At 34.2% G+C, this 25,439-nt stretch overlaps 1 protein-coding gene across 1 annotated transcript in view; it reads left to right on the plus strand.

Moving 5' to 3' along the window:
• UNC79 (unc-79 homolog, NALCN channel complex subunit) overlaps positions 1-25,439 on the plus strand; it is a 251,806-nt gene that overhangs the window by 61,059 nt on the left and 165,308 nt on the right. The window contains 2 exon segments of the mRNA XM_036842067.1: positions 808-863; positions 1,539-1,668. Coding sequence (XP_036697962.1) covers positions 808-863; positions 1,539-1,668 — 186 coding nt within the window.

Genomic DNA, 25,439 nt, shown 5'->3' on the forward strand with positions numbered 1-25,439 from the left:
AGAGGGTCAGTCATGAAGTCAAGGAAAGAGGGTGGTCAGCGTACTAAATGTTGCTGGAAGTCAAGTGGGAGGCAGACTGATAAAATGTCCATAGAATTGAACGACATGGAGGTCATCGGTGACGAAAGGGAGACCTACTTCAGTGCCATGATAGGGTTGGCAGATAGATTAGGGAAGGTATAAAACGGGTATCTAACTAGGGTGAAAGTATCTTTATTCCTCAAGTAAACATAGGCAAATCAAAGAAGATTGCTGTTGTATAGCTTTTAAGGACTCCTCAACAAGATGGAGGTGGTGATAAAAGACTCCCCTTCTAATCCATCAGTCCTGTCACTTGCTATCTGTCCAACCTTGGGCAAGATAGGAAACTAAACCTCACTTTTTTAACTGCAACATGGTGGTTATGAGATACATAATACATAAAGCTCTTAGCTCAGTACCTGGCACATAATGAACACTCAATAAATGTAAGCTTTTATTATGATCCTATTAGGCTATTTTTTTCCCCGTGTAGTACTTGATTACATTGATATAAGTTTATGTTATAAAAGTATGATTACTAGGGAGTTTTCTTAATATTTCCTTGTTAAGATGAATAAAATACTTCTCAAGGATCTTGGAATAAAGCTTGATAAAGTCAAGGGCTTATATGATTTTTGAAAGGCATGAATATATGAAAATAAGTAATTTCTAATTTAATGATTAGAGTGAAAAGTCTAATATAATTTAGACTAATATAGTTTATTTTAAAGGATCTTTTGTCTGGTATTTACATTTCATGTTCAAATTATATTTTCTTCCTTACAGTATATCATTGTCAATTATTGGAATGCCTCATGAAATATAAACAAGAAGTCTGGAAAGTAAGTTTGGGGCCACATTAAACTCATAGTCACAAGTTCAATTTGGATAATACAGTAAAAATTGTTTGCATATTAAAACTATTGTTTAGATCAAATTTATTGATGTCTTATTATTTTGGTATGGTAGAACTTATAATCCTTTCCTTACAGGTTAATTATTTACCATTTAGAGCAGAAATGATACTTGAGGAACGCAGTGGCTTAACAGAAAATGTAATTGGATATATCTTATTCTTGAAATTTAGCAAATACTATATTATGTGACAGTTTTACTTGATTTGAAAGGTTGCTTGGGGAACTTTCTTCTTTCAAATAGGAGATGTGAATTATTAAGAAATATGTTTTAGGGAAATGTTTTTTAAAAATGCAGTATTTGGCAAACTGGCTTTATGCTATTCTAAAATCTTTCACGTTATTCTGAGGAGAGAAGAATTTGTTAAAAGATAGTGTACATCTGAACACTACTGGGGGGCTTATTTACAGGATCCATAAAAATAATAAAAAAAATATTATAATATGATTTAATCTGCAAAGCCCACCTGGATGATGAGATTCCAGGGAAATTAACCACCTCAATCTCTCCATTAGAATTTTCACTGCTTTGGTAATATTGAATGAGCTACCTTTATTTTTATTTGATGATGCTAGTGAAAATATGCTTCTTGTCTCCTTTAGGATCTTTTGTATGTGATAGCCTATGGGCCTTCACAGGTGAAACCTCCAGCTGTGCAAATGCTGTTCCATTACTGGCCCAATTTAAAACCTCCTGGGGCAATAAGCGAGTACAGGGGCTTACAGTACACAGGTAAGAGGAGGATAGCTCGGTGATGCCCCATCTTTATTTCTTCTGTGCCAGATTTGCCTCACTTACTTGTATTTTTTAATCTTGCTAGATTAAATTTACTGTGCCTTTAGACATTGTCATAAATCGTTTCTGAAACTAGGTGGTATAAAAATAAATTAATTAAAATTAATTTCAAAAGCTTTTATGACATCATAGCAAATCATGTTAAGTTCCAGTCCCATTTGCTGTACACCTGGCCTCTGGTCTTAACATTGCTAATGCTGATCACTGCAAAGGTATGAGCAGTTAGTAATGCTGCAGATTGGCTCAGATTTAGCAAAATCCCAAGTGGCTAATTCTGCTCTGTTGAGAAGGCTTGGAGTGCTTTCAACATTACCAGTTCAGGCATTAAATAAAAATTAAATGACCCTGAAAGCCTAGGTAGACATGAAGAGTCAACCATTGATGAATACTGGTATAATTAATCACCAACAAGTAAACATTGAGTTTATTGTAAAGACATATATTTACCCAAAACCAAACAAACTAACCCTTATGTAGTTATGTTTATATGTTATAAAATCAAAGAAGCAATCTATGGCTAATGGAGTTTCTGATGCCCCTGACTACCCTTTCCCCCCACTTAATTGTATACATATTTTTCTGAAAATGGAAGAGATGGATATTTTGGCATAGCTTTTATTCAAGTTATTTTGGAGTTGTATACTGATATTCTGAGAAAGTACTTTTTTCTTGGCATCACTCATCTCTCCAAAGGTGATTTGAGGTAGTTCAGAGGGAATTTAACATAATTCAAGTGTCTGTTTTATGTTCCTGATTAAAGCCAAGTGTTAGAGGTATTGATGGGCCTTGGTGGGCTTATTCTAAACTCAGAACAAATAATATTGGCCTTAGTGGTAACAATAGTATTAATTGAAATGATGAAAGTAGATAGTAGGTAAATTTAAAAAAATGGAAATTGGTATCATTGATGTTTTATATCATTGCTAGTGGAGAATGTTTAAGCATTGCTGAGTGGATAATTTGAGTGTAAAAGCAAGAAGTTGGAAGCACTAATAAAATAAAAGGTGAAATGACGGAAATATTTGACACCAATCCCTTCTCAATAGATCCCTGAAATAAGCGTTTATGTGATGTATGAATGGGTAACTAGTATCAAATGAAATTTATTCATTCGATAAATATTTGAAGAGTACTATAGGAAAGAGAAAGTATAGTGCTAGGCACTATACTTTGTGTTGATGATAGAAGAACCAACACAAAACTAGACCTCATGGAGCTTAATGCAGTCTAGATATGGAAATTCATTCATTTCCTCAACACATATTTATGGGGCATCTACTATTAGCCAGACATTATCCTAAGCACTGGCGATACAGTGGTAAAAAAAACAGGCTAAAACATTGATACGAACATTCCAGCTGTGGGGGAAAGACCAGGAAACTACCTGACAGTGTAATAAGCACTAAGGTAGAGCAAAATACAGAGAGCTGTGGGAACACACAGGAAGGGCCTTTGAACTCACCCTGATGATGGGCAAATTTGGGGAGGGTTAAGTTGTCAAGGAAAGTTCTCAAGTGTGTGACATGTAAGCTGATGCTTGAAAGATATGCGCACGATAGATAGAGTCATAAGGGAGTGAATCATGAACGGCTAAAATGTGAGTTTGAGGCAGAAGGAAACTGCATGGGTTCAGACTTGGAGGCCGAAGATAGCATGATTGTATTTAGGAACTGGAAAAAGTCATATGCAGCCAGATAGTGGAGGGACAAGAGGAGAAAAGCCAGAGAGAAGCAGAAAGTCTGACAGGGCCTGTGAAAGAGTGTGGATTTTATCCTAGCAGCAAAGTGAAACCATGCACAGGTTTTAAATGGAGAAACCACATGATGAGATTTGCCTATTCAGAGCATCCGAGAAGCCTGGCAAACTGACAGCCACTTCCATTTACCCCCGTGACCATATCCTCTTGGAAGGCCCAGCCAAACCTGTCTCCCCAGAATAGCTCAGCCTATGCTTACTGAGATCAGAAGAGACGCTCTCATCTTCTCTTGGCTTATCTGAACAAGATGTCTCTGTCTAAAGGCATTCATTCTCCAGTCCATTCTTTTACTCATACCTCCACACACTTCCATCCTTTCAGTGTGTCATTATGTGTCTGCTACCTGCCAGCCTCTGTCCAAGGCCCTGGGAAACAGCTCTCTTGGAACTCCCATGCTAGTCGACCATGGTGTTTTGTGCAGGAAACAAAAGATCATGGAAAAAAATTAATCATTCTGATCTATGTATTATTATTTATCCAGCACTGGCTGTCTGTCTGACGTCATTCTAGCTGCTTATTATCTCATTTAATACGTTAGCCTTCTAGTTGAACAAAATTTATGGACCAAGCGCCATATTGGGTTTTACAGACCTTTTTCTCAGTAATTCTCACAAAAATCTTGAGAGGTAGTTTTCTTATTGCAATGTTACAGATGAAGCGTAGGACAGAGAGTTAAGTAACAGCACTAAGTTCACACAGATAATAAAGGAGCACAACTTGAATTTGATCCTAGATCATCTTAATTGAAAACCCACATTGTTCTGTTCAATTCAGTTCTGTAATACACTTCAGCTGGAGCACTAGAAATTTCTCTGCAATGCTTTCGACAATGAAATATGCACTAAAGGGTATCTTCGGTATTTAGATGGCATTAAAACCCTAAATATTCTCAATAAAAAAATTATGTGGAGATAGAATTTTATGGACTTGGAAGCTCAAAGATGAAATGCTTTCTTAGGGACCAACAACACTGTATGTCTTCCCAGTGATTTATTTCCTTTTTAAAAAGTAAATTTTATTTTTTATAAAGGAAAATTTGCTTCTAGGAAAATTATAGAAATATGAAAGAAAGAAAAAATACTAACTAGAAATGACCATTATTAACATTTTGATATATTTCCCTCCAGTTTTTTTGATGAGCATTTTAAAATACAATAGAGGTCATATTGTATATAATTATACAAAGTTACCCCCCCCTTACTATGACATTTTCAAATACAGAAGAGTTTAAAGAGTAACACTATGAACACACATATAGCCACCTAGATTTAATAATTGTTAGTAATTCACCATAATTTTAACTATACATATATGTATTAATTTATTTATTGCTCTTAAAGCATAATAACGTGGGAATATTTACAGCTCATATGACGATGATGATCAAATAGTGAGGATTTGGTAATCTACAATGTTTGCTTCTTTTGAGTTTATTAGTATTTATCAACAACAAAAACTACCCCAATTGTTTTGGTCATTAAATACAAATTTTTTTTTTTTTAATATATTTGTAAGGACTTTTCTTTTTCTTTTTTAAAAAATTTTTATTTATTTATTTATTTATAGCTGTGTGGGTCTTCGTTTCTGTGCGTGGGCTTTCTCCAGTTGTGGCAAGCGGGGGCCACTCTTCATCGCGGTGCGCGGGCCTCTCACTATCGCGGCCTCTCTTGTTGCAGAGCACGGGCTCCAGACGCGCAGGCTCAATAATTGTGGCTCACGGGCCCAGTGCTCCGTGGCATGTGGGATTTTCCCAGACCAGGGCTCGAACCCGTGTCCCCTGCATTGGCAGGCAGATTCTCAACCACTGCGCCACCAGGGAAGCCCTACAAATCTTAAAGATACAAAAATTACAAGTTTCTTGGGAATGAAGTAGCCATTATATTGTTCTATAAAGCTCTGCTGTGGGGGTAGAAAGAAATTATTTAGCAATTTTCTTGCTACAGTGTGCCAATAGTACATAATTTAGCCTTTGTTAGCAAAGATGAACACGAGTTATTGTGTAGTTTCCATCTGAATTAGAGGACAAAAATGTGGCACAAGATATACTTTTCCAAGACCAAGATTGTGGCAAAAGTAGATTGAGAATGACTTAAGATAGTACTACAAGGTTAAACTTTGGTCTAGTCTACCAGATATCTAACCCTACAGTAGTAGAGTTGGATTCTTGAGTTGTATACAAGTTAAAAATACAAGAGGCCTACCAGTCCTTTTATGTCCTAACTTCCTCCTCATTGACTTCTTATTTATCTTTTTATTATATGATTTTATGTCCACATAATTTAAAATGTTTTAAACCATTTTATTGGTGGCATTATAGACATGTAAAAAAATACAAATTTTAAGTATATGTGGAACACCTCCCACCGTGTTTACTACCATGATTACCTTCTCCTTCTGTCCCACAGGTAACCACTAGCCTGACTTCTTTTTTTTTTTGGAAAGGAAAGTTTGCTTTATTTTGGATGCCGGCACACAAGGGGGTTGGCGGGGGTGACTCCTGTCCAAAGGCTGACTCCCTCCCTCCCCCCCCCCACCCCGCCAACAGTCAGCGGGCAAGAGCTTTTATAGATGGAGGGAGGGGGCTACATGCAGAAACAGCACAGTCAGCTCTGACAGTCATCTTGAAATTGGTCATTGGTGGTCTGACCAGCATCATCTTGATTGTCTTAAGTACAGTTAATCTTCAGTTCCAGGGTTGGTTTGTTCCCATTTCTTTGATAGCCTGACTTCTAACATGAGAGATTATTCTTGCCTAGTTTTTAATTTTATGTAAATGGAATCACACATTATTTGTGTGTGTGTGCCAGTGTGTCTGTGTGTGTGTGATTTATCTGTGGTTGAGCATAACTGCGCTTTGTTCATTTTTATTGCTATATAGATATATATATCTCTCTCAATATTTTACCAAATGTATGTACCACAGTTTATGTATCCATTTACTATTAATGGATATTTGGGTTTGTTCACACTTTTTGGCTCTTACAATAATGCTGCCATGAACATCCTTCCACATATCTTTGATACACACATTGAACACATGTCTGCTAGATATATGCCTAGGGTAGGAATTATTGGATCAGAGGGTATGAATCTATCCAGTTTTAATGGTATAATGGCAAACAGTTTTCCAAAGCCTGTAATGGTTTGTACTAGTTTGTACTACCATTAGTAGTGTATGAGAGTTCTTTTTGTCTATATTTCACATTTTGAGCAATACTTAATTTTATTTGTTTTCAAAATTGTAGTCATTTTCGAGGATTTGTAGAAGTATCTATTGTGCTTATAGTTTGTGTTTCCCTGATTACTAATGAAGTTGAACACTTTTTCATATATTTATTGGCCATTTGGATATCCTCTTTATATAATCTTTGTCAGTTATATATGTTACAAATATCTTTTCTTATTTTTTCTCTCTCTTAATGATGACTTTTTATTAACTGAGCTCCTTATTTTTAATGTAATCAATTAGCAATCTTTTTCATTATATAAAGTGCTTTTTATATCCTAGGAAAATCTTTCCCTACTCCAAAATTATGACAATATTCTTCATTATCTTACAGAATATTTGTTTTTTACGTTTTACATTTAGATGTATCTGGGACTAATTTTCCTGTATGGTGTGAGGTAAGGGCAATTTTTTTTGTCCTCTTATGGATAGCCAGTCGACTCAACATCGTTTATTGAAACTATTGTCCTTTTATTACTGCTCTGTGTACCATTTTTGTCATAAATCAGGTGTCTATTTGAGGATGGCTCTGTCTGTGGATTCTTTATTTAGTTCTATTTGTGTATTTTTCCTTTTCACAATGCTACACTGTCTGAATTAACGTACATTAATAATAAAATTTTATATCCTTCAGTGCAAGTCTTTCTACCTTGTTGTAATTGTTGATCTCTTGCTTGTCTCCCCCTGCTTTCTCTTCTTCCTGTTCTTCTTCTCTTCCTCCTTCAAGGGTATTCCTAGCTATTTGCTAAGTTGAAGAGTTTGTCAAGTTAAACACACACAAACATATACCTAAACAACTAGGATTTGATTGATAATTGCTTTGAATCTATAGATCACTTTGGGGAACTGACATCTTTGTAATATTGAATCTTCTAGTCATGTACATAGTATCTCTTCATTTATTTAGGCTTTTCTTTAGTTTCCCTCAATGCTGTTTTGTAGTTTTCTGTGTAGATGTCTTGCCTATGTCTCATTGTAGTGTGTTGTTAGGTATTTATTTATTTATTTTGATGTTATTGTCAATGATATATCTTTTAGAACTTACATTTCTAACTCTTTTGCTAGTATATAGACATGCAATTAATTCTAATATATTGATCTTATATCCAGCAACCTTGATAAATCACTTTTTAATTCTAATAATGAACCTGTAGTTTTGTTTTTTAAAAATTTTTCATGTGTGCAATTATATTATTGTTGAATGATAACAGTTTAATGTCTCCTTTCAGTCCTTAAGGCTTTATGTCTCTTGCCTTGTTGTATGGGCTAAAACCTCCTGTGCTATGCTGAGTTCTAAGTTCCTTCATGGTTTCCTCTTTGACCCATGGGTCATTTAGAAGGATGATGATTAATTTCTAATCATATGGGGATTTTCATAGTGAAGTTTTATATTGATTTATAGCTTGATTCCTCTATAGTCAGACAATGTACTTTGTATTATTTCCTATTCCTCTGAGATTTTAACACTTCTTTAGGCTGAGCTTATGGTCATTTTGTAAACATGCCTGTGTACTTAAAAAGAACTTGTATTTGGCAGTTGTTTGATACTGTGTTCTATATAAATATATCAATTAAATAAATTTGTTAATTCTGTAGTTCAAATATTCTATATTCTTATTGCATTTTTGTATATTTCTTCCATCAGTTACTAAGAGTAGAATGTTAAACTCTCCCACTGATGATTGTGGATTTGGTATTTCTCCTGTAGTTCTGTCAGTATTTGCTGTATAAATTTGGAGACTGTTTTATTAGGTGTGGACAATTTAGAATAAACTATCTTCCTGGTGAATTGAAACTTTTACCATTATGAAATACATGCCTTTGTTTCTAATAATGCTTTTTTAAATATTAAAATCTACTTTGTTTTATTCTAATATAGCTACATCAGCTTTCATGAGTGTGTGTAGTATAAATTTTCCCACCCTTTTGTTTTCAGCTTTTTAAGATTTGTATATTTATTTCATGTGTGTCTTGTAAGTTCTGTTTTTTAAACTCAGTTTTCACGATCTTTGTCTTTTAATTGAAACAGTCCATACATATGCAATGTAATTACTAGGATATTTGATTTTAAATCCACCATTTTCTATTTCTCCTGCCTTTTGTGTTCTCTTTTTCTCTCTTTTTGCCTATTTTGCACTAATTGAGTATATTTAAATATCTCATCTTTGTCCTGGTGAGTTATTCATTTTAAACATTAATTTTAAACATTACCCTAGAGATTACAGTAGTTCCCCCCTTATCCATGGTTTTGCTTTCCATGGTTTTGGCTACCCACAGTCAACTGCAGTCTGAAAATATTAAATGGAAAATTTCAGAAATAATTCATAAGTTTAAAATCGTGTGCTGTGTTGAATGGTATGGTGAAATCTCACACCCTCCTGCAGTGTCCCACCTGGGGCTCCCAACCATAGACATCATATTCTCCTGACATCCAGTCATCAGCATCATCATGGCTTGATGACCCAGGATCACCCCGAGCGGAAGATCCATCTTCTGATGTATTGTCAGAAGGTCAACAGTAGTCTAACACTACAACACAATTCCTACGTCATTCATCTCAATTCATCTCATCATGTAGGCATTTTAATCTCACATTATCTTAAGAAGGGTGAGTACAGTGCAATAAGATATTTTGAGAGGGAGAGACCACATTCACAAACTTTTATTACAGTATATTGTTATAATTGTTCTACTTCATTATTAGTTATTATTGTTAATCTTTTATTGTGCCTAATTTTTTTTTAACAAATTTTTTATTTATTTATTTATTTTTTTGGCTGCTTTGGGTCTTCGTTGCTGCATGCGGCCTTTCCTAATTGCAGCGAGCAGGGACTACTCTTCATTGCGGTGTGCAGGCTTCTCATTGCAGTGGCTTCTCTTGTGGTGCACAGGCTCTAGGCGTGCAGCACACGGGCTCAGTAGTTGTGGCTCACGGGTTCTAGAGCAGAGCCACAATAGTTGTGGCGCATGGGCTTAGTTGCTCTGTGGCATGTGGGATCTTCCCGGACCAGGGATCGAACCTGTGTCCCCTGCATCGGCAAGCGGATTCTCAATCACTGCACCACGAGGGAAACCCTGTGCCTAATTTATAAATTAAACTTGATCACAGATATATATGTATAGGAAAATCATATTATACACAGGGTTCAGTAGTATCCATGGCTTCAGGCATCTGCTGGGGGTCTTGGAACGTATTCCCCATAGATAAGGGCGGGGGGGTGGATTACCATACACCATGCATTTTTGACTTGTCAGTGTCCAGTATAAAATAGTACTTTTACCTTTTTCTGTAAAATGGCAGAAGTTTTTAACTTCTTTTATGCACTCCTGACCTTCATGCTATGCTGTTATGCTCTTTCTATTTTTAATAATTACACAAAACATAATTATTATTGTTCTTTGCAGTCAGTATTCGTTAGATTTTTTCTTGCTCTTTTCACTTTATATTTGTAAGCTTCCATCTAGGATTTAATTTTTTTCCTTAATAATATCCTTCTATGTTTCCTTTAGTGCCTTTCTACTGGGGATGCATTTTCTCAGTTAGTGTTTGTCTGAAAATGTCTTTGTTTTGGCTTGATTTCTTAAAGATATTTTCTCAGTGTATAGAATTCTAGATTGGCATTTTCTTTTTTCTTTTTTTAAATTTTATTTATTTATTTATTATTTATGGCTGTGTTGGGTCTTCGTTTCTGTGCGAGGGCTTTCTCTAGTTGCAGCAAGTGGGGGCCACTCTTCATCGCGGTGCGCGGGCCTCTCACCATCGCGGCCTCTCTTGTTGCGGAGCACAGGCTCCAGACGTGCAGGCTCAGTAATTGTGGCTCACGGGCCCAGTTGCTCCGTGGCATGTGGGATCTTCCCAGACCAGGGCTAGAACCCGTGTCCCCTGCATTGGCAGGCAGACTCTCAACCACTGCGCCACCAGGGAAGCCCCTAGATTGGCATTTTCTTTCAGTACTTTGGAGGTATTTAATGATCTTTTTGTTTTCATTGTTTCTGTTGAGCTGTCAGTTTTTGCTCTTTTTTAAATTGAAGTATAGTTGATTTACAATATTGTGTTAGTTTCAGGTGTACAGCAAAATGATTCAGTTTCATATATATATATGTATATGCATACATATATATATTTCTTTTTCAGATTCTTTTCCATTATAGGTTATTACAAGATATTAATATAGTCCCCTGTGCTATACAGTAAATCCTTGTTGTTTATCTATTTTGTATATAGTAATGTGTATCTGTTCATCCCATCCTCCTAATTTATCCCTCCCTCACCTTTCCCCTTTGGTAACCATAAGTTTGTTTTCTATGTCTGTGAGTCTGTTTCTGTTTTGTAAATATGTTCATTTATGCTGTTTTTTAGATTCCATGTATAAGTGATAGCATATAATATTTGTCTTTCTCTGTCTGACTTACTTCACTTAGTATGATAATCTCTAGGTCCATCAATGTTGCTGCAAATGGTAATATTTCATTCTTTTTTATGACTAATATTCCATTGTATAGATATACCACATCTTTATCCATCATCTGTTGATGGACACTTAGATTGCTCCATGTCTTGGCTATTATAAATAGTGTGCTTCTATGAACATTTTGGGTGCATGTATCTTTCCAATTAGGGTTTTTGTTTTTTCTGGATATATGCCCAGGAGTAGGATTGCTGGATCATACGGTAACTCTATTTTTAGTTTTTTAAGGAACCTCCATACTGTTTTCCATAGTGGCTGTACTAATTTACATTCCCACCAACAGTGTAGGAGGATTGGCCTTTTCGCGCCACACCCCTCTCCAGCATTTTTTATCTGTAGACTTTTCAATGATGGCCATTCTGACTGGTGTGAGGTGATACCTCATTGTAGTTTTGATTTGCATTTCTCTAATTTTAGCGATGTTGTGCACCTTTTCATGTGCCTGTTGGCCATCTGTATGTCTTCTTGGAGAAATGTCTATTTAGTAGGTCTTCTTCTGCCCATTTTTGATTGGGTTGTTTTTTTTTTATTGAGCTGTATGAGCTGTTTGTGTATTTTGGAAATTAAGCCCTTGTCGGTCGCTTCATTTGCAAATAATTTCTCTCCCATCTGTAGATTCTCTTTTCATTCTATTTATGATTCTTTTCGTTGTGCAAAAGCTTATAAGTTTGATTAGGTCCCATTGCTTATGTTTCTTTTCTTTCTTGCCTTGGAAGATTGATTTAAGAAAATATTGCTAAGATTTATGTCAGAGAATGTTTTGCCTATCTCTCTTCCAGGAGTTTTATGGTGTCATGTCTTACATGTAAGTCTTTAAGCCATTTTGAGTTTATTTTTTTGTACGGTATGAGGGAGTGTTCTAACTTCACTGATTTACATGTGGCTGTTCAGCCTTCCCAACACCACTTGCTGAAGAGACTGTCTTTTCTCCATTTATTGCCTCCTTTGTGGAAGATTAATTGACCGTAGGTGTTTGGGTTTATTTCTGGCCTCTCTATTCTGTTCCAGTGACCTATATGTCTGTTTTTGTGCCAACATTTGTGCCAACACAATGCTGTTTTGATCACTGTAGCTTTGTAGTATTGTCTGAAGTCTGGAAGGGTTATGCCTCCAGCTTTTTTATTTTTCCTCAGGATTGCTTTGGCAATTCTGGGTCTTTTGTGGTTCCATATAAATTTTAGGATTATTTCTTCTAGTTCTGTGAAAAGTGTCATGGGTAATTTGATAGGGTTCACATTAAATCTGTAAATTGCTTTGGGTAGTATGGCCATTTTAACTATATTCATTCTTCCAATCCAGGAGCATGGGATATCTTTCCATTTCCTTGAATCATCTTCAATTTTCTTTATCAATGTTTTACAGTTCTCAGTGTATAAGTCTTACACTTGCTTGGTTAGATTTATTCCTAGGTGTTTTTTTTTTTGGATGAGATTTAAATGGGTTTTTAAAAAAACTTTCTCTTTCTGATATTTCATTGCTAATGTAAAGAAATGCAACAGATTTCTGTATGTTAATCTTGTATCCTGCTACCTTGCTGAATTCATTTATCAGTTCTAATAGTTTTTTTGTGAATCTTTAGGGTTTTCTATTTAGAGTATCATGTTGTCTGCATATAATGACTATTTTAACCTCTTCCCTTCTGATTTGGATACCTTTTATTTCTTTTTCTTGTTTGATTGCTATGGCTAGGAGTTCCAATACTATGTTGAATAGAGTGGTGAGAGTGGGCATCCTTGTCTTGTTCCAGAATTTGGTAAGAAGTCTTAGCTTTTCACCACTGAGTATTATGTTGGCTGTGGATTTGTCATAAATGGTTTTTATTATGTTGATATGTTCCCTCTATACTCACTTTGGGGAGAGTTTTTATCATGAATGGAAGTTGAGTTTTATCCAATGCATTTTCTGCATCTATTGAGATGATCATGTGGTTTTTGTCTTTTGTTGATGTGGTGTATCACACTGATTGATTTGCATATATTGAATCATCCTTGAGACCCTGGGATGAATCCAACTTGATCATGTTGTATGATCCTTTTTATATGTTCTCGGATTCAGTTTGCAAATATTTTGTTGAGGATTTTTGTATCTTTATTCGTCAAAGATATTGACCTGTAATTTTCTTTTTTGGTAGTGTCTTTGTCTTGTTTTGGTATCAGAGTGATGGTGGATTCATAGAGTGACTTTGGGAGTGTTCCCTCGTCTTCATTCTTTTGGGAGAGTTTGAGAAGGATAGGTATAAGTTCTCCTTTGTATGTTTGATAGAATTCCCCAATGAAGCCATCTGGTCCTGGACTTTTGTTTGCAGGGATTTTTAAAAAAAAATTACAGATTCTATTTTACTTCTTGTGATTGGTCTTTTCAAATTATCTGTTTCTTCTTGATTCAGTTTTAGCAGGCTGTATGTTTCTACAAACTTGTCTGTTTCTTCTAGGTTTTCTATTTTATTGGCATATAACTGTTCATAGTATTTTCTTATGATTTCTTATTTTCTATTTCTGTGGTATTGGTTGTTATTTCTCCTCTTTCTTTTCTTATTTTGTTTATTTGGGTCATCTCTCTTTTCTTCTTGGTAAGCCTGGCCAGAGGTTTGTTGATTTTGTTTATACTTTCAAAAAACTACCTCTTGGTTTTATTGATTTTTTTCTATTTTTTTTTTAAATCTCTATTTTATTTATTTCCTCTCTGATCTTTATTATTTTCCTCTGATCTTTATTATTTCCTTCCTTCTGCTGATTAGGTTTTGTTTTTTCTTCTTTTTCTAATTCTTTTAGGTGGTGGGTTAGGCTGTTTATTTGGGATTTTTCTTGTTTTTGAGGAAGGCCTGTAATGCTATAAACTTCCTTCTTAGGACTGCTTTTGCTGCATCCCATAGATTTTTTTTTAATTTTAAAAATTTTATTGAAGTATAGTTGATTTACAATGTTGTGTTAATTTCTGCTGTACAGTAAAATGATTCAGTTATACATATAATATATATATATCTTTTTTTTCTTTGTTGCATCCCATAGATTTTGTATGGTTGTGTTTTCATTGTTGTTTTTCTCAAGGTATTTTTAAAATTTCCTCTTTGATTCCATTGTTGACCCATCGGTTTTTTAGTAGCAGGTTGTTTAGTCTCCATGTGATCATTTTTTCTCATTTCCCTTTCTGTGGTTGATTTCTATTTTCATGCCAAGTTGTTGCCCTTTTGAAGGTTAAACTGCCTTCTTTTTTTCTTTTGAAAATTGTTCTCTTTTTTTTTCTATTTGATTGAAATTTTCTTTTTTTTCCAGTTTTATTGAGAAATAATTAACATGTCACTGTATAAGTTTAAGGTGTACAGCATGATTGTTTGATTTGTATATATTGTGAAACTATTATTGCAGTAAGTTTAACTAGCATCCATCATCTCATATATCAACACAAAGAAAAGAAAGAAAGGAAAAAAATTTTTCTCCTTGTGATGAGAAATCAGGATTTACTCTCTTAACAACTTTCTTATATATCATACAGCAGTGTTAACTATAATCATCATGTTGTACCTTACACCCATAGTACTTATTTATCTTATAACTGGAAATTTGTACTCACAACTTCTTTATCTGTTTATCCATTGATGGACACTTAGGTTGCTTCCATGTCGTGGCTATTGTCATAATGCTGCTGTGAACATGGCGGTGCAGATATCTTTTCAAGTTAGTATTTCTGTCTCCTTTGGATATATTTCCAGAAGTGGAAATGGTAGTTCTATTTTAAATTTTTGAGTGTTCCTTTTACTGTTTTCCATAGTGGCTGCACTAATTTACAATAGTGCACGAGGGTTCCCTTTTCATTACATCCATGTCAGCATTTGTTATCTCTTGTCTTTTGATGCTGGTCATTCTAACAGGTGTGAGGTAGTATCTCATTGTGTGTGTGTTTTTTAAATAGATCTTTATTGGAGTATAATTGCTTCACAATACTGTGTTAGTTTCTGTTGTACAACAAAGTGAATCAGCCATATGCATACATATAGTGAATCAGCCATATGCATACATGTATCCCCATGTCCCCTCCCTCTTGAACCTCCCTCCCGCCCTCCCTATCCCACCTCTCTAAGTCATCACAAAGCATGGAGCTGATCTCCCTGTGCTATGCTGCTGCTTCCCACTAGCTAACCATTTTACATTCGGTAGTGTATATATGTTGATGCTACTCTCACTTCGCCCCAGCTTCCCCCTCCCCCACCATGTCCTCAAGTCCCCTTGTGGTTTTAATTTGCATTTCCCTAATGACTAGTGATGTTGGGCACCTTTTCATGTACCTGTTGGCCTTTTGTATATCTTCTTTGGAAAAATATCTATTTAGGTCTTTTGCCCATTTTTAAATTGTATTCCTCTTCTTTTTTGCTATTGAGCTGTATGAGTTCTTTATATATTTTGGATATTAACCCCTTATTGGATATATGGTTTACAAATGTTTATTCTCATTCCATAGGTTGTTTTTCACTTTGTTGAAGGTTTCTTTTGCTGTGCAGAAGCTTTTTAGTTTGGTGTAGTCCCACTTGTTTATTTTTGATTTTGTTGCTTATGCTTTAGGTGTCATATCCAAAAAATGATTACCAAACCCATGTCAACGAGCTTTATTCCTATGTTTTCTTCTAGGATTTTCATGGTTTCAGGTCTTACAGTTAAGTCTTTAATCCATTTCAAGTTAATTTTTGTGAGTAGTGTAAGATAGGGATCCAGTTTCATTCTTTTACATGTGAATATCCACTTATCCTAGCACTACTTATTGAAGAAACTGTCTTTTCTCCATTTGAGTACTCTTGGCTCCCTTTGTCAAATATTAATTGACCATATATGCTTGGGTTTATTTCTGAGCTCTCAGTTCTATTCCATTGGTCGTATGTCTGTTTCTATGCTGGTACCATACTGTTTTAATTACTATAGCTTTATAGTATAACCTGAAATCAGGGAATGTGATGCCTCCTGCTTTGTTCTTTTACAGAATTTCTTTGGCTGTTTGAGGTCTTTTGTGGCTCCATATAAATTTTAGGAGTGTTTTTTACATCCATAAAATATGCCATTGTAATATTGATAGAATTGCATTGAATCTATAGATGACTTTTGGGAGTATTGAAATTTTAACAATATTAATTCTTCCAGTTCATTAACATGGGACGCCTTTCCATTTATTTGTGTCTTTGATTTCTTTCATCAACGTCTTGTAGTTTTCACACTAGAGATCTTTCACCTTCTTGGTTAAGTTTATTCTAAGTATTTTATAGTTTTTGATGCTATTGTAAATGAAATTGATTTCTTTATCTCTTTTTCAAAAATGGATTGTTAGTATATAGAAATGCTACTGATTTTTGTATCTTAATTTTGTATCCTGCACCTTTGCTGAATTAATTGATCTAACAGTTTTCTTGTTGGGTCTTTAGGATTTTATATATAAAAATAATGTCATCTGCAAATAGAGACAGGTTTATGTCTTCCTTTACAATTCTCATACCTTTTATTTCTTTTTCTTGCCTGATTGCTCTAGCTGGGACTTTCAGTACTATGTTGAATAAGAGTGTTGAGAGTGGGTAATTTGTCTTGTTCCTGATCTTAGAGGAAAAGCTTTCAACCTTCCACCATTGAGTATGATGTTAGCCATGGGCTTGTTATATATGGCCTTTATTATGTTGAGATATTTTCCTTCTATGCTTAATTTGTTAAGAGTTTTTATCATGAATTTTGAGTTTTGTCATATGCTTTTCCTGCATTTGTTGAAGTAATCATATGATTCTTTTCTTTCATTCTAATAATGTAATGTATCATATTTATTGATTTGTGTATGTTGAACTATTTTTGCATTCCACAGATAAATCTCGCTTGACCATCGTGAATGATCCTTTTCATGTGCTGCTGAATTCATTTGCTAGTATTTTATTGGGAATTTTTGTATCTATATTCATCAGGGATATTGACCTTTAGTTTTTTAGTAGTGACCTATCTGTGGTCTCCTGAATATCTGGTGTGTTCACCAAAGTTCCTCACTTTGGCTACATTGGAAATACAGTGCACGTCTAGCACAATGTGACCTATAAAATCTCTGTTCAGCTTTCAACCATTAAGTATGTGTTCTCTGCTAGTGCTTGTAAAGTTTTGCTGTGAGACCATGCAGTTTAGGATTAGGCCAAGGACCTGAGGAGCATCCTTACACAGATTTATGGGACCTCTTCTCTGGCACTCCCTGCTGTTCTCACTTTACTCACAAATTCCAGTTGCATTAGCACTTCTTCACTCTGATGTTTCCTCTACCCAGTGAAAATGCTAATTACTAATTGGGCTTCACTTCTCTTTGCTGCAGTTTGCAAGTGTTCCCAGGCAGAAAACCAAGGTGAATGTAGAACTTAATTTGTGTGCTCCTCTCTTTTCAGAGGATTGCAACCTTGTGTTAAAATCTGTGCCCAGTGTTGGAAACGAGTTGCTTTATACATTTTGTCCAGTTGAAGGATAAGTCCAATACATTCTTAAAACATCATGGCTGTAACTGGAAGTTCTCTTATTTCTTCAACAATGGCTTATACCGTATTCTCATCCTTCTTTCTGGAATTCCAATGACACATATGTTACATCTTTTCTCCCATGTCTTCTTCTATGAATATTTTTTTGTATTCTCCTCTCTCATTTCATCTTTCTATGCTTCATTCTGAATCTTTTTGTCTGACTTTTCTTCCTCATCATTAACTGTTAACTTCCCAAATGTATTCTTAATTTTGTTAATTGTATTTTTAAGTTCTAGATTTCCATTTGGTTCTTTAAAAATTGCAATATCTGATTATATTCTCTAACTGTCTCTTACTTTAGAATATATTAAGCATAGTTATTTTAAGTCTTTTCCTGATAACTCTATATTCCGGATCTCTGGAGATTCTGATTCTATTGTCATTTCTTTTTTTTTTTTCTTGTCTTCTTATTTGTATTTTTTAAAATAAGTGTGCAAGATATTAGATAGAAAAACTATAGAGTTAATTTGAGGTTTAGGATTAAGTTATATTTCTTCAGAGAGTATTTGTGTGTTTGCTTCTGGCAGGAGGCTGTAGACATTGGTAACCCAGGTCACTTTAATGCAGCTCAGAAAAAAAATCTGTGGTCAATTCTTGAGATGATTTGAAGCTGGTTTTCAGTCCCTGTGAGGGTTGGTCTATTTCTGGTTCCTCTTTACTCCTAGGGTGTGACCTTTTGGGACCTCTACCCACAGCACAGGGAGATTTTTAGTTTTCCCATTCCTTGGTAGTCACCCAATTCCAAATTTAGTTCCCCTATTTCAGAGAGTCTGTTGAAATCTGCTCATCTTGTGGAATTGGCAGAAAGAGAAATAGGCAAAGGAGAAAGAGTGGCCTCAAATGCCAGGCCTAGCTTTTGGCAATCCCATTTTCTTTTGGATCATGGCCCCATAATTCTCCCATACAATTCTCTGGGTTTTTGTTTGTTTATTTGCTTTTGCATTTAATCTTGTCTGGTTTGCCAATTGTTCTCATTAGGAGAACTGACTTGAATTTATTTGTCTATTGTTTCTGGAGAAATGGAACCCAGACCTTTTTTTTTATGTAATATTTTCAATGGTGGAATGTAGGTCATATATATTTTTTGAGGTCAGGCATATTTAAGAATGTCTTTCTATTTCTTCACACATGAAAGAAGCCTCTGCCTCACTGTGAAAAATATGTAAAAATTGCTTCATAGTTTTCTGGCATTTCAGAGTTATAGAAGACAAATCTTAGACTAGTGATTTTTATCTGTTACAGGAGTTAACCTTTGTTGTTCTTAATTCTTGGAGCCTTATCTATTTATTTAAAAAAAACTTTTCTTAAATATTTCTATATAAGTATCTTTTCATTAATTTCTATAATGTGAAGAACACTTTCAATCTGCAAATTCAGGTCCTTTTTTCAGGAAATTTCCCATTAATGAAATTTTAAATTATTGCTTTCTTCAAATTGTCTTGGTTTATTCCTCAGGAACACCTGCAATTCATAGGTCATGTTTTCATTTTCTGTGCTGTGTAGCTGTTAATAGCCACTATTTTCCATACATTTATCTTTTCCTCTATATTCTTAGCTTTTCAGGTTGGTTTACTCTATAACTTACTTGATTTTTTCCCCAAATCAGCTCTATTTATTGCACTGAATGAGGGTCTCTAATTTTGCTATCTCATTTTTAGTTTTAACATTTATCATGTCTTTTATCTAACTCTATTTTTATCTCATTCTGTTAGTGTCCTATGTCACCCTGAATTTTTGTGACTGTCTACTCCTGTTTTTATAGAGGTCTTATGTTCTTGCTTCATGTTGCAGATGCCACACACTTTCCTAAAATCTTTTGATTCATTGACTAGATAATTTTCAGACAAATGTTTTCTCTCAGGTTTCAGTATACTATTTTCATTTCCTTTGAAGTGTACATTTGGTTGGTCCTTCATTTTTTAAAAAAATCAATTTTTTTGAGATATAATTTTCGTGCAATAAAATAACCCATTTTAATCACAGTTTGATAACTTTTGACAAACGTATACACTAATGGAACCAAAGCTGTAATCAACATACAGGACATTTCCATCACCCCATAAATATCTCCTAGTTTTATTTTCAGTCCATTCACCATAGGCAACCACTGATCTGCTTTTTGTCATTATAGACTAGTTTTGTCTGTCCTAGGATTTCATATGAATGGCATTGTATAGAATGTACTATTTTTGTGTCTGCTTATTTCACTCAGCATAATGTTTTTAAAATTTATCCATGTTGGTATACAAGTAGTTCATTTTTTAAAATGTTGAGTAGTAATGCATTGTATGGCTATATCACAGTTTATCCATTCACTTCTTGATGAACATTTTACCTATTATGAGTAAAGCTATAAACATTCATATAAAAGTGTTTTTATGAAGATATACATTTATTTATTTTGATAAATACCTGGCAATGAAAATGCTGGATTATATGGTAAGTGTGTGTTTAATTTTATAAGAAATGTCCAAACACTTCTTCAAAAGTGGTTGTACCATTTTATACTCCCTCCAGAAGTATATGAGAGTTCTAGTTCTATATTATTATCAACACTTGGGATTGTTGGTCTTTTAATGTTAGACATTCTGATGGCCAAGTAGTAATATCACGTTGTTTAGTTTGCATTTCTCTGATGACTAATGATAATGAACATCTTTACAGGTGCTTATTGGCCATTTGTATACATATATTTTTGAAGTTCTCAATGAAATCTTTTGTTCATTTTTAAATTGGGTTGCTTGTCTATTATATGTTCAAAATAGAAGACTTTTTTTCAGATATATGTATGTGAATATGTTCTTTTAGTCAGGGGATTTCCTTTTCAGGTATTTCAAAGAGCAAAATTTTCAAATATTGGTAAATTTCAATGTATCGATTTTTTTCTTTTATGGTTCTTTCCTCTCCCCGAAGGTTATAAGGAAATTCTCCTAAGGTTATAAAGAAATTCTCCTGTGTATTATTCTAGAAGTTTATAGTTTAAGCTTTTACATTTAAGTATATGATCCATTTGGAATTAATTTTTGTATATGGTGGGACGTAAGGGTTGACTTTTTCCTGTAAGGATATTCGATTGTTCCAGTTCAATTTGTTGAAAAAATTACTCTTTCCACGTTGAATTACCTGGACTGTTTTGTTGAAAACCAATTGACCACATATGTGTGGATCAATTTGTAGACCCCATATTTTATTTCATTGTCTGTCCTCTCACCAATATCACACTATCTTGATTACTATAGTTTTATAATAAATCTCGAAATTATGTAGTGTAAATCCTCCAGATTTGTTCCTTTTCAAAATTGTTTGACTATTTTAGGACCTTTGCATTTTCATAGAAATGTTACTATCAGCTTGTCAGTTTCTACAAAACAGTCTGCTTGCATTTGCATTTTGACTGGGATTACATTGAATATGTGGTTTAATCTGGGGGAGAATTGACCTCCTGAGAAAAGACTCAATATTGAGTCTTCTGATCCATAAACGTGGCATTTCTAGCCATTTATTTAGGTCGTATTTAATTTCTGTTAGCAATATTTGCTAGTTTTCAGTGTACAGGTCCTGTAGATATTTTGTTAAAGGTATTCCTAAATATTTTATGGGTTTGGGTGCTATTGTAAATAGTGTTTTAAAATGTAATATTCTACTTGTTTATTGACATTATTTATATAGAGATATAATCGATTTTTGTATATTGACTTTTATATCCTTCAACCTTCCTAAATTCACTTATTAGTTTTTGTAGCTTATTTGTAAGTTTATTACGATTTTCTGTATACATGATTATGCTTTCTTGCAAATAAAGATAATTAAAACTTTTTTTCTTCTAATTTGTATGTCTGTCTGCCTGCCTACCTGCCTGCCTGGCTCCCTCTCTCTCTCCTCCCTCCCTCCATTTCTTTCTTCCCTTCTTCCGTTCTCCTTTTCTTTCTCTCATTGCACTGGCTTGCACCAGTTCAGTATTAAATAGAAGTGCTGAGAGTGGATATCATTGTTTTTTCCCTTCATCTGTAGGGGGAAAGTGTTCAGACATTCACCATTAGACATGATGTTAGCTGTAGGATTTTCATAGATGCTTTTTATCATATTGAGGAAGTCCTCATCTATTCATAGTTTGCTGAGAGTTTTTATCATGAGTGAATGTCAATTTTGGTCAAATGTGTTTTCTCCTATTAGATGATCATATGACTTCCCCCCTTAATTCTGTTAATAAGGTGAATTACATTGATTTACTTTGCAATGTTAAACCAACCTTGCGCATTCCTGGGATAAATTCCACATTGTTGGCTATATTATATTGCCAGATTCAATTTGCTAATTTTTTGTTAAGTGATTCTGGTCCTGCATTTATGAGAGATATTGATCTAGTTTTCTTTTATTGTAATGTTTTTGTCTGGTTTTGTTTATAGAGTAATGCTGGCTTCATAAAATGAGTTGGAAAGTGTTTCCTCCTCTTCTATTTTCTGAAAGAGTTTATGTAATATTGTTTTATTATTTATTCCTTTAATAATAATAGTGAATCCATCTGGTAAATCCATCTGGCCTTGGGGCTTTCTTTGTGGGAAGGTTTTACATTATGAATTCAAATTAATAGTTATGGGGCATTTAACTGTCTACTTTTTATTGAGTTGAATTTTGTAATTGTGTAACCAAGTTTTTTGATGAATGTGGGCATTTTATCGAACTTATCCAATTTATTGGCACGTCTGCAGTATCTGCAGTGATGTCCTACCTTTCCTTCCTGATATTGATAATTTGCTTCTTCTCTATTTTTTTATTCATCAGGCTACATAGGGGCTTATCAATTTTATTGAACTTGCCAAAAAAACCACAGCATTTGGTTTTATGATTTTCTCTGTTGGTTTTCTGTTTTCAATTTATTGATTTCTGCTTCTATCTTTATTATTTTCTTCTTCCTTCTACTAATATTTAATTTAATTTGCTCTTTTTCTTCTTCTTATGTAGAAGCATGAATCATTTATTTTGGACCTTTAAAATTTTCCAAAATAAGAATTTAAAGCTATAAATTTCCCTTTAAGCATTCCTTTAGTTGCATCCTACAAATTTGATATGCTGTGGTTTCATTGTATTTCAGAACAGAATATTTCTAATATTCCTTGTGATTTCTTTCTTCTTTGATTTATAGATTGATTAGAAGTATATTTTTTTAAAGGTACAAATACTTGGTGATTTTCCAGGTATATTTTTGTTATTTATTTCTAGTTTAATCCTATTGTGGTCAGAGAACATACTTTATTCTATCACTCCATCTAAATCTTTGGAGCTTACTTTATGAATGAGAATATTGTCTTAGTAAATGTTGCCTAGACACTATGTCTGTTCCACAGTGATTGAGTGGAGAATTCTATAGTTATCAATTAAGTCAAGTTGTTGAGAATGTTGTTCAAGTCTTCTATTTTTATTGACTTTTTTTGTCTGCTTGTTTATCAATTACTGAGAGAGGATTGTTCAAATTTACAACACTAATTATGGACTTGTTTCTCCTTTTAGTTCTGTTAGTTTTGCTTCATGTAAATTGAAACTCTATCTTTAGATACACACATATTTATGACTGTTATGTTATCTTGATGAACTGACATTTTCATCAGTGTGAAACATCCTCCTTTGTTCCTGGTAATATTCTTTGTCCTGGAGTCTACTTGTCTGAATTTATATAGACACTCCAGCTTTCCTATGACTAGCATTTAAATGGTATAAGTTTTTCTATCATTTACTTTTAACTTCTCTACCTTTATATTTCAACTGTGTTTCTCACAGGCAGCATATATTTGGTCATGCTTTTTGAAAAACTTAAATCCTATTTGACAATCTCTGTGTTTTAGACTATTTACATGTAATGTATTTATTGTTTAGGCTATTTATACTTAGTGTAATTACAGATATGGTTGGGCTTGAGTCTGTCATCTTGTGCTTGTTTTCTATTTGTCCCATCTATTCTTTGTTCCTTTTCATTTTCATATCTTGCCTTCTTTTGGTTAATTTTTACTATTCCATGTTTCTCTTTTTAAATTGTTAGTTATACCTCTTTTTAAAAAGAATACTCTACAGTTCTACAATTACAATATGCACCTGTAACTTCATAGTCTACCTTCAAGTAATATTATACTAGTTTACACGTAATGCAAGAATCCTGTGCACTTTCATTTTCCCCTTCCCATCCTTTTAGTTTTTTATCAAATATTTTACTTCTATATATATAGAAAGTTGTTTGTAGTTATTCACTATATTTATCATGCCCAGAACTCTGTATGCCTTTGTGTAGGCCCTAGCATCCATCTGGTATCATTTTCCATCAGCCTGAAGACCTTCCTTTAGCTTTTCTTTTAGTGGAACTCAGGTGGCAATGAATTCTCTTATCTTGTGTTTGTCTTCAAAGAGTCTTTATTTCATGTTCATTTTTGAAGGATATTTTCACTGGGTCTAGAATTATAGGTTGACAGTTTTTTTCTTTCAGCCTATTAAAGATGTTGTTCCATTGTCTTCTGGCTTGCATTGTTTCTGACGAGAAACCAGTGATCATTCTTATCTTTGTCCCCCTGTAAGTAATGTGTCTTTTTTTCCCTGGTTGTTTTTAAGATTTTTCTCTTTATCATTGGTTTTCATCAATTTGATTATAATGAGTTTTGGTGTTATTTTCTTTGCTTTTATTTTGCCTAAGATTCATTGAGCTTCTTGGATCTGTGGGTTTATAGTTTTCATCAAACTTGAAAAAATTTGGCCATTGCTTGTTCAAATTTTTGCCTCCACCCCCACCCCCACAACCTTGCTTCTTCTGGGCTTTTAACCACATGTGCTGTATATTGCCTGATATTTTCCCACAGCTTACTGAAGCTCTATTTATTTTTCTTCCAGTACTTCAGTTTGGATAGGATCTGTTGTTACATCTCTGGATTCACTGATCTTTTCTTCTGCATTGTCTAATCTTCCTTTAAGCCCATTCTGAGAATTTTTAATTTTTGATACTGTATTTTTAATTTTTAGAAATTCCATTTGGTTGTTTTATTATCCTTTTATTATCCTTTATCCTTTATTATCCTTTATTATCCTTCATCTCTGTCCTCATTGTGTTCATGTTTTACTTTGAATATGTCTATAATAGCTGTTTTAAAGTCTTTGTTTGCTAATTACCTCACATCTCTGTAGTTTCTGGGTTTGTTTATATTGGCCAATTTTTTTTTCCTAATTGTGGGTAATATTTTCTTGGGTAATATTTTCTTCCCCTTTCAAATATCAAGTAATTTTTGACTGGATGCTAGACTTCATGAACATTACATTATTGAGTGTCTGGATTTTGCTGCCTTCCATTACAGTGCATTGAAGTTTGCTTTGGCAGCCAACTTACTGGTGGATCAGTTTGACCCTTTCAAGCCTTGTTCTTATATTTTCTTAGGGTGAACCTGGGCTAGCCATTTCCCTAATGTTAGTTTAGCCCAACTACTAAGGTATGACCTCCTAGAGTCTCAATTGAATATCCCAGGTTTTCACTGAGTTCCCTCCACTCTGGCTGGTTGAAGCTCAAATATCTCTCAGCCCTGTATGAGATGTAGGAATTATTAAGCTTACAGATCCCCCATAGTTGTTCTCTAAGCAGCTTAATGGAGTTTTGCCTTACACATGCTCAGCTTAGTGTAAAGCCAAAGACCCAAAAGGATTCCTACTCAGATATCTGGAGCTCTTTCTTTGCATAGATCCCTCTTCTTTGGTACTCTACCCAGCAAATTT

This window comes from Balaenoptera musculus, chromosome 2, assembly GCF_009873245.2.
Source record: "Balaenoptera musculus isolate JJ_BM4_2016_0621 chromosome 2, mBalMus1.pri.v3, whole genome shotgun sequence".
Lineage (NCBI taxonomy): Eukaryota > Metazoa > Chordata > Mammalia > Artiodactyla > Balaenopteridae > Balaenoptera > Balaenoptera musculus.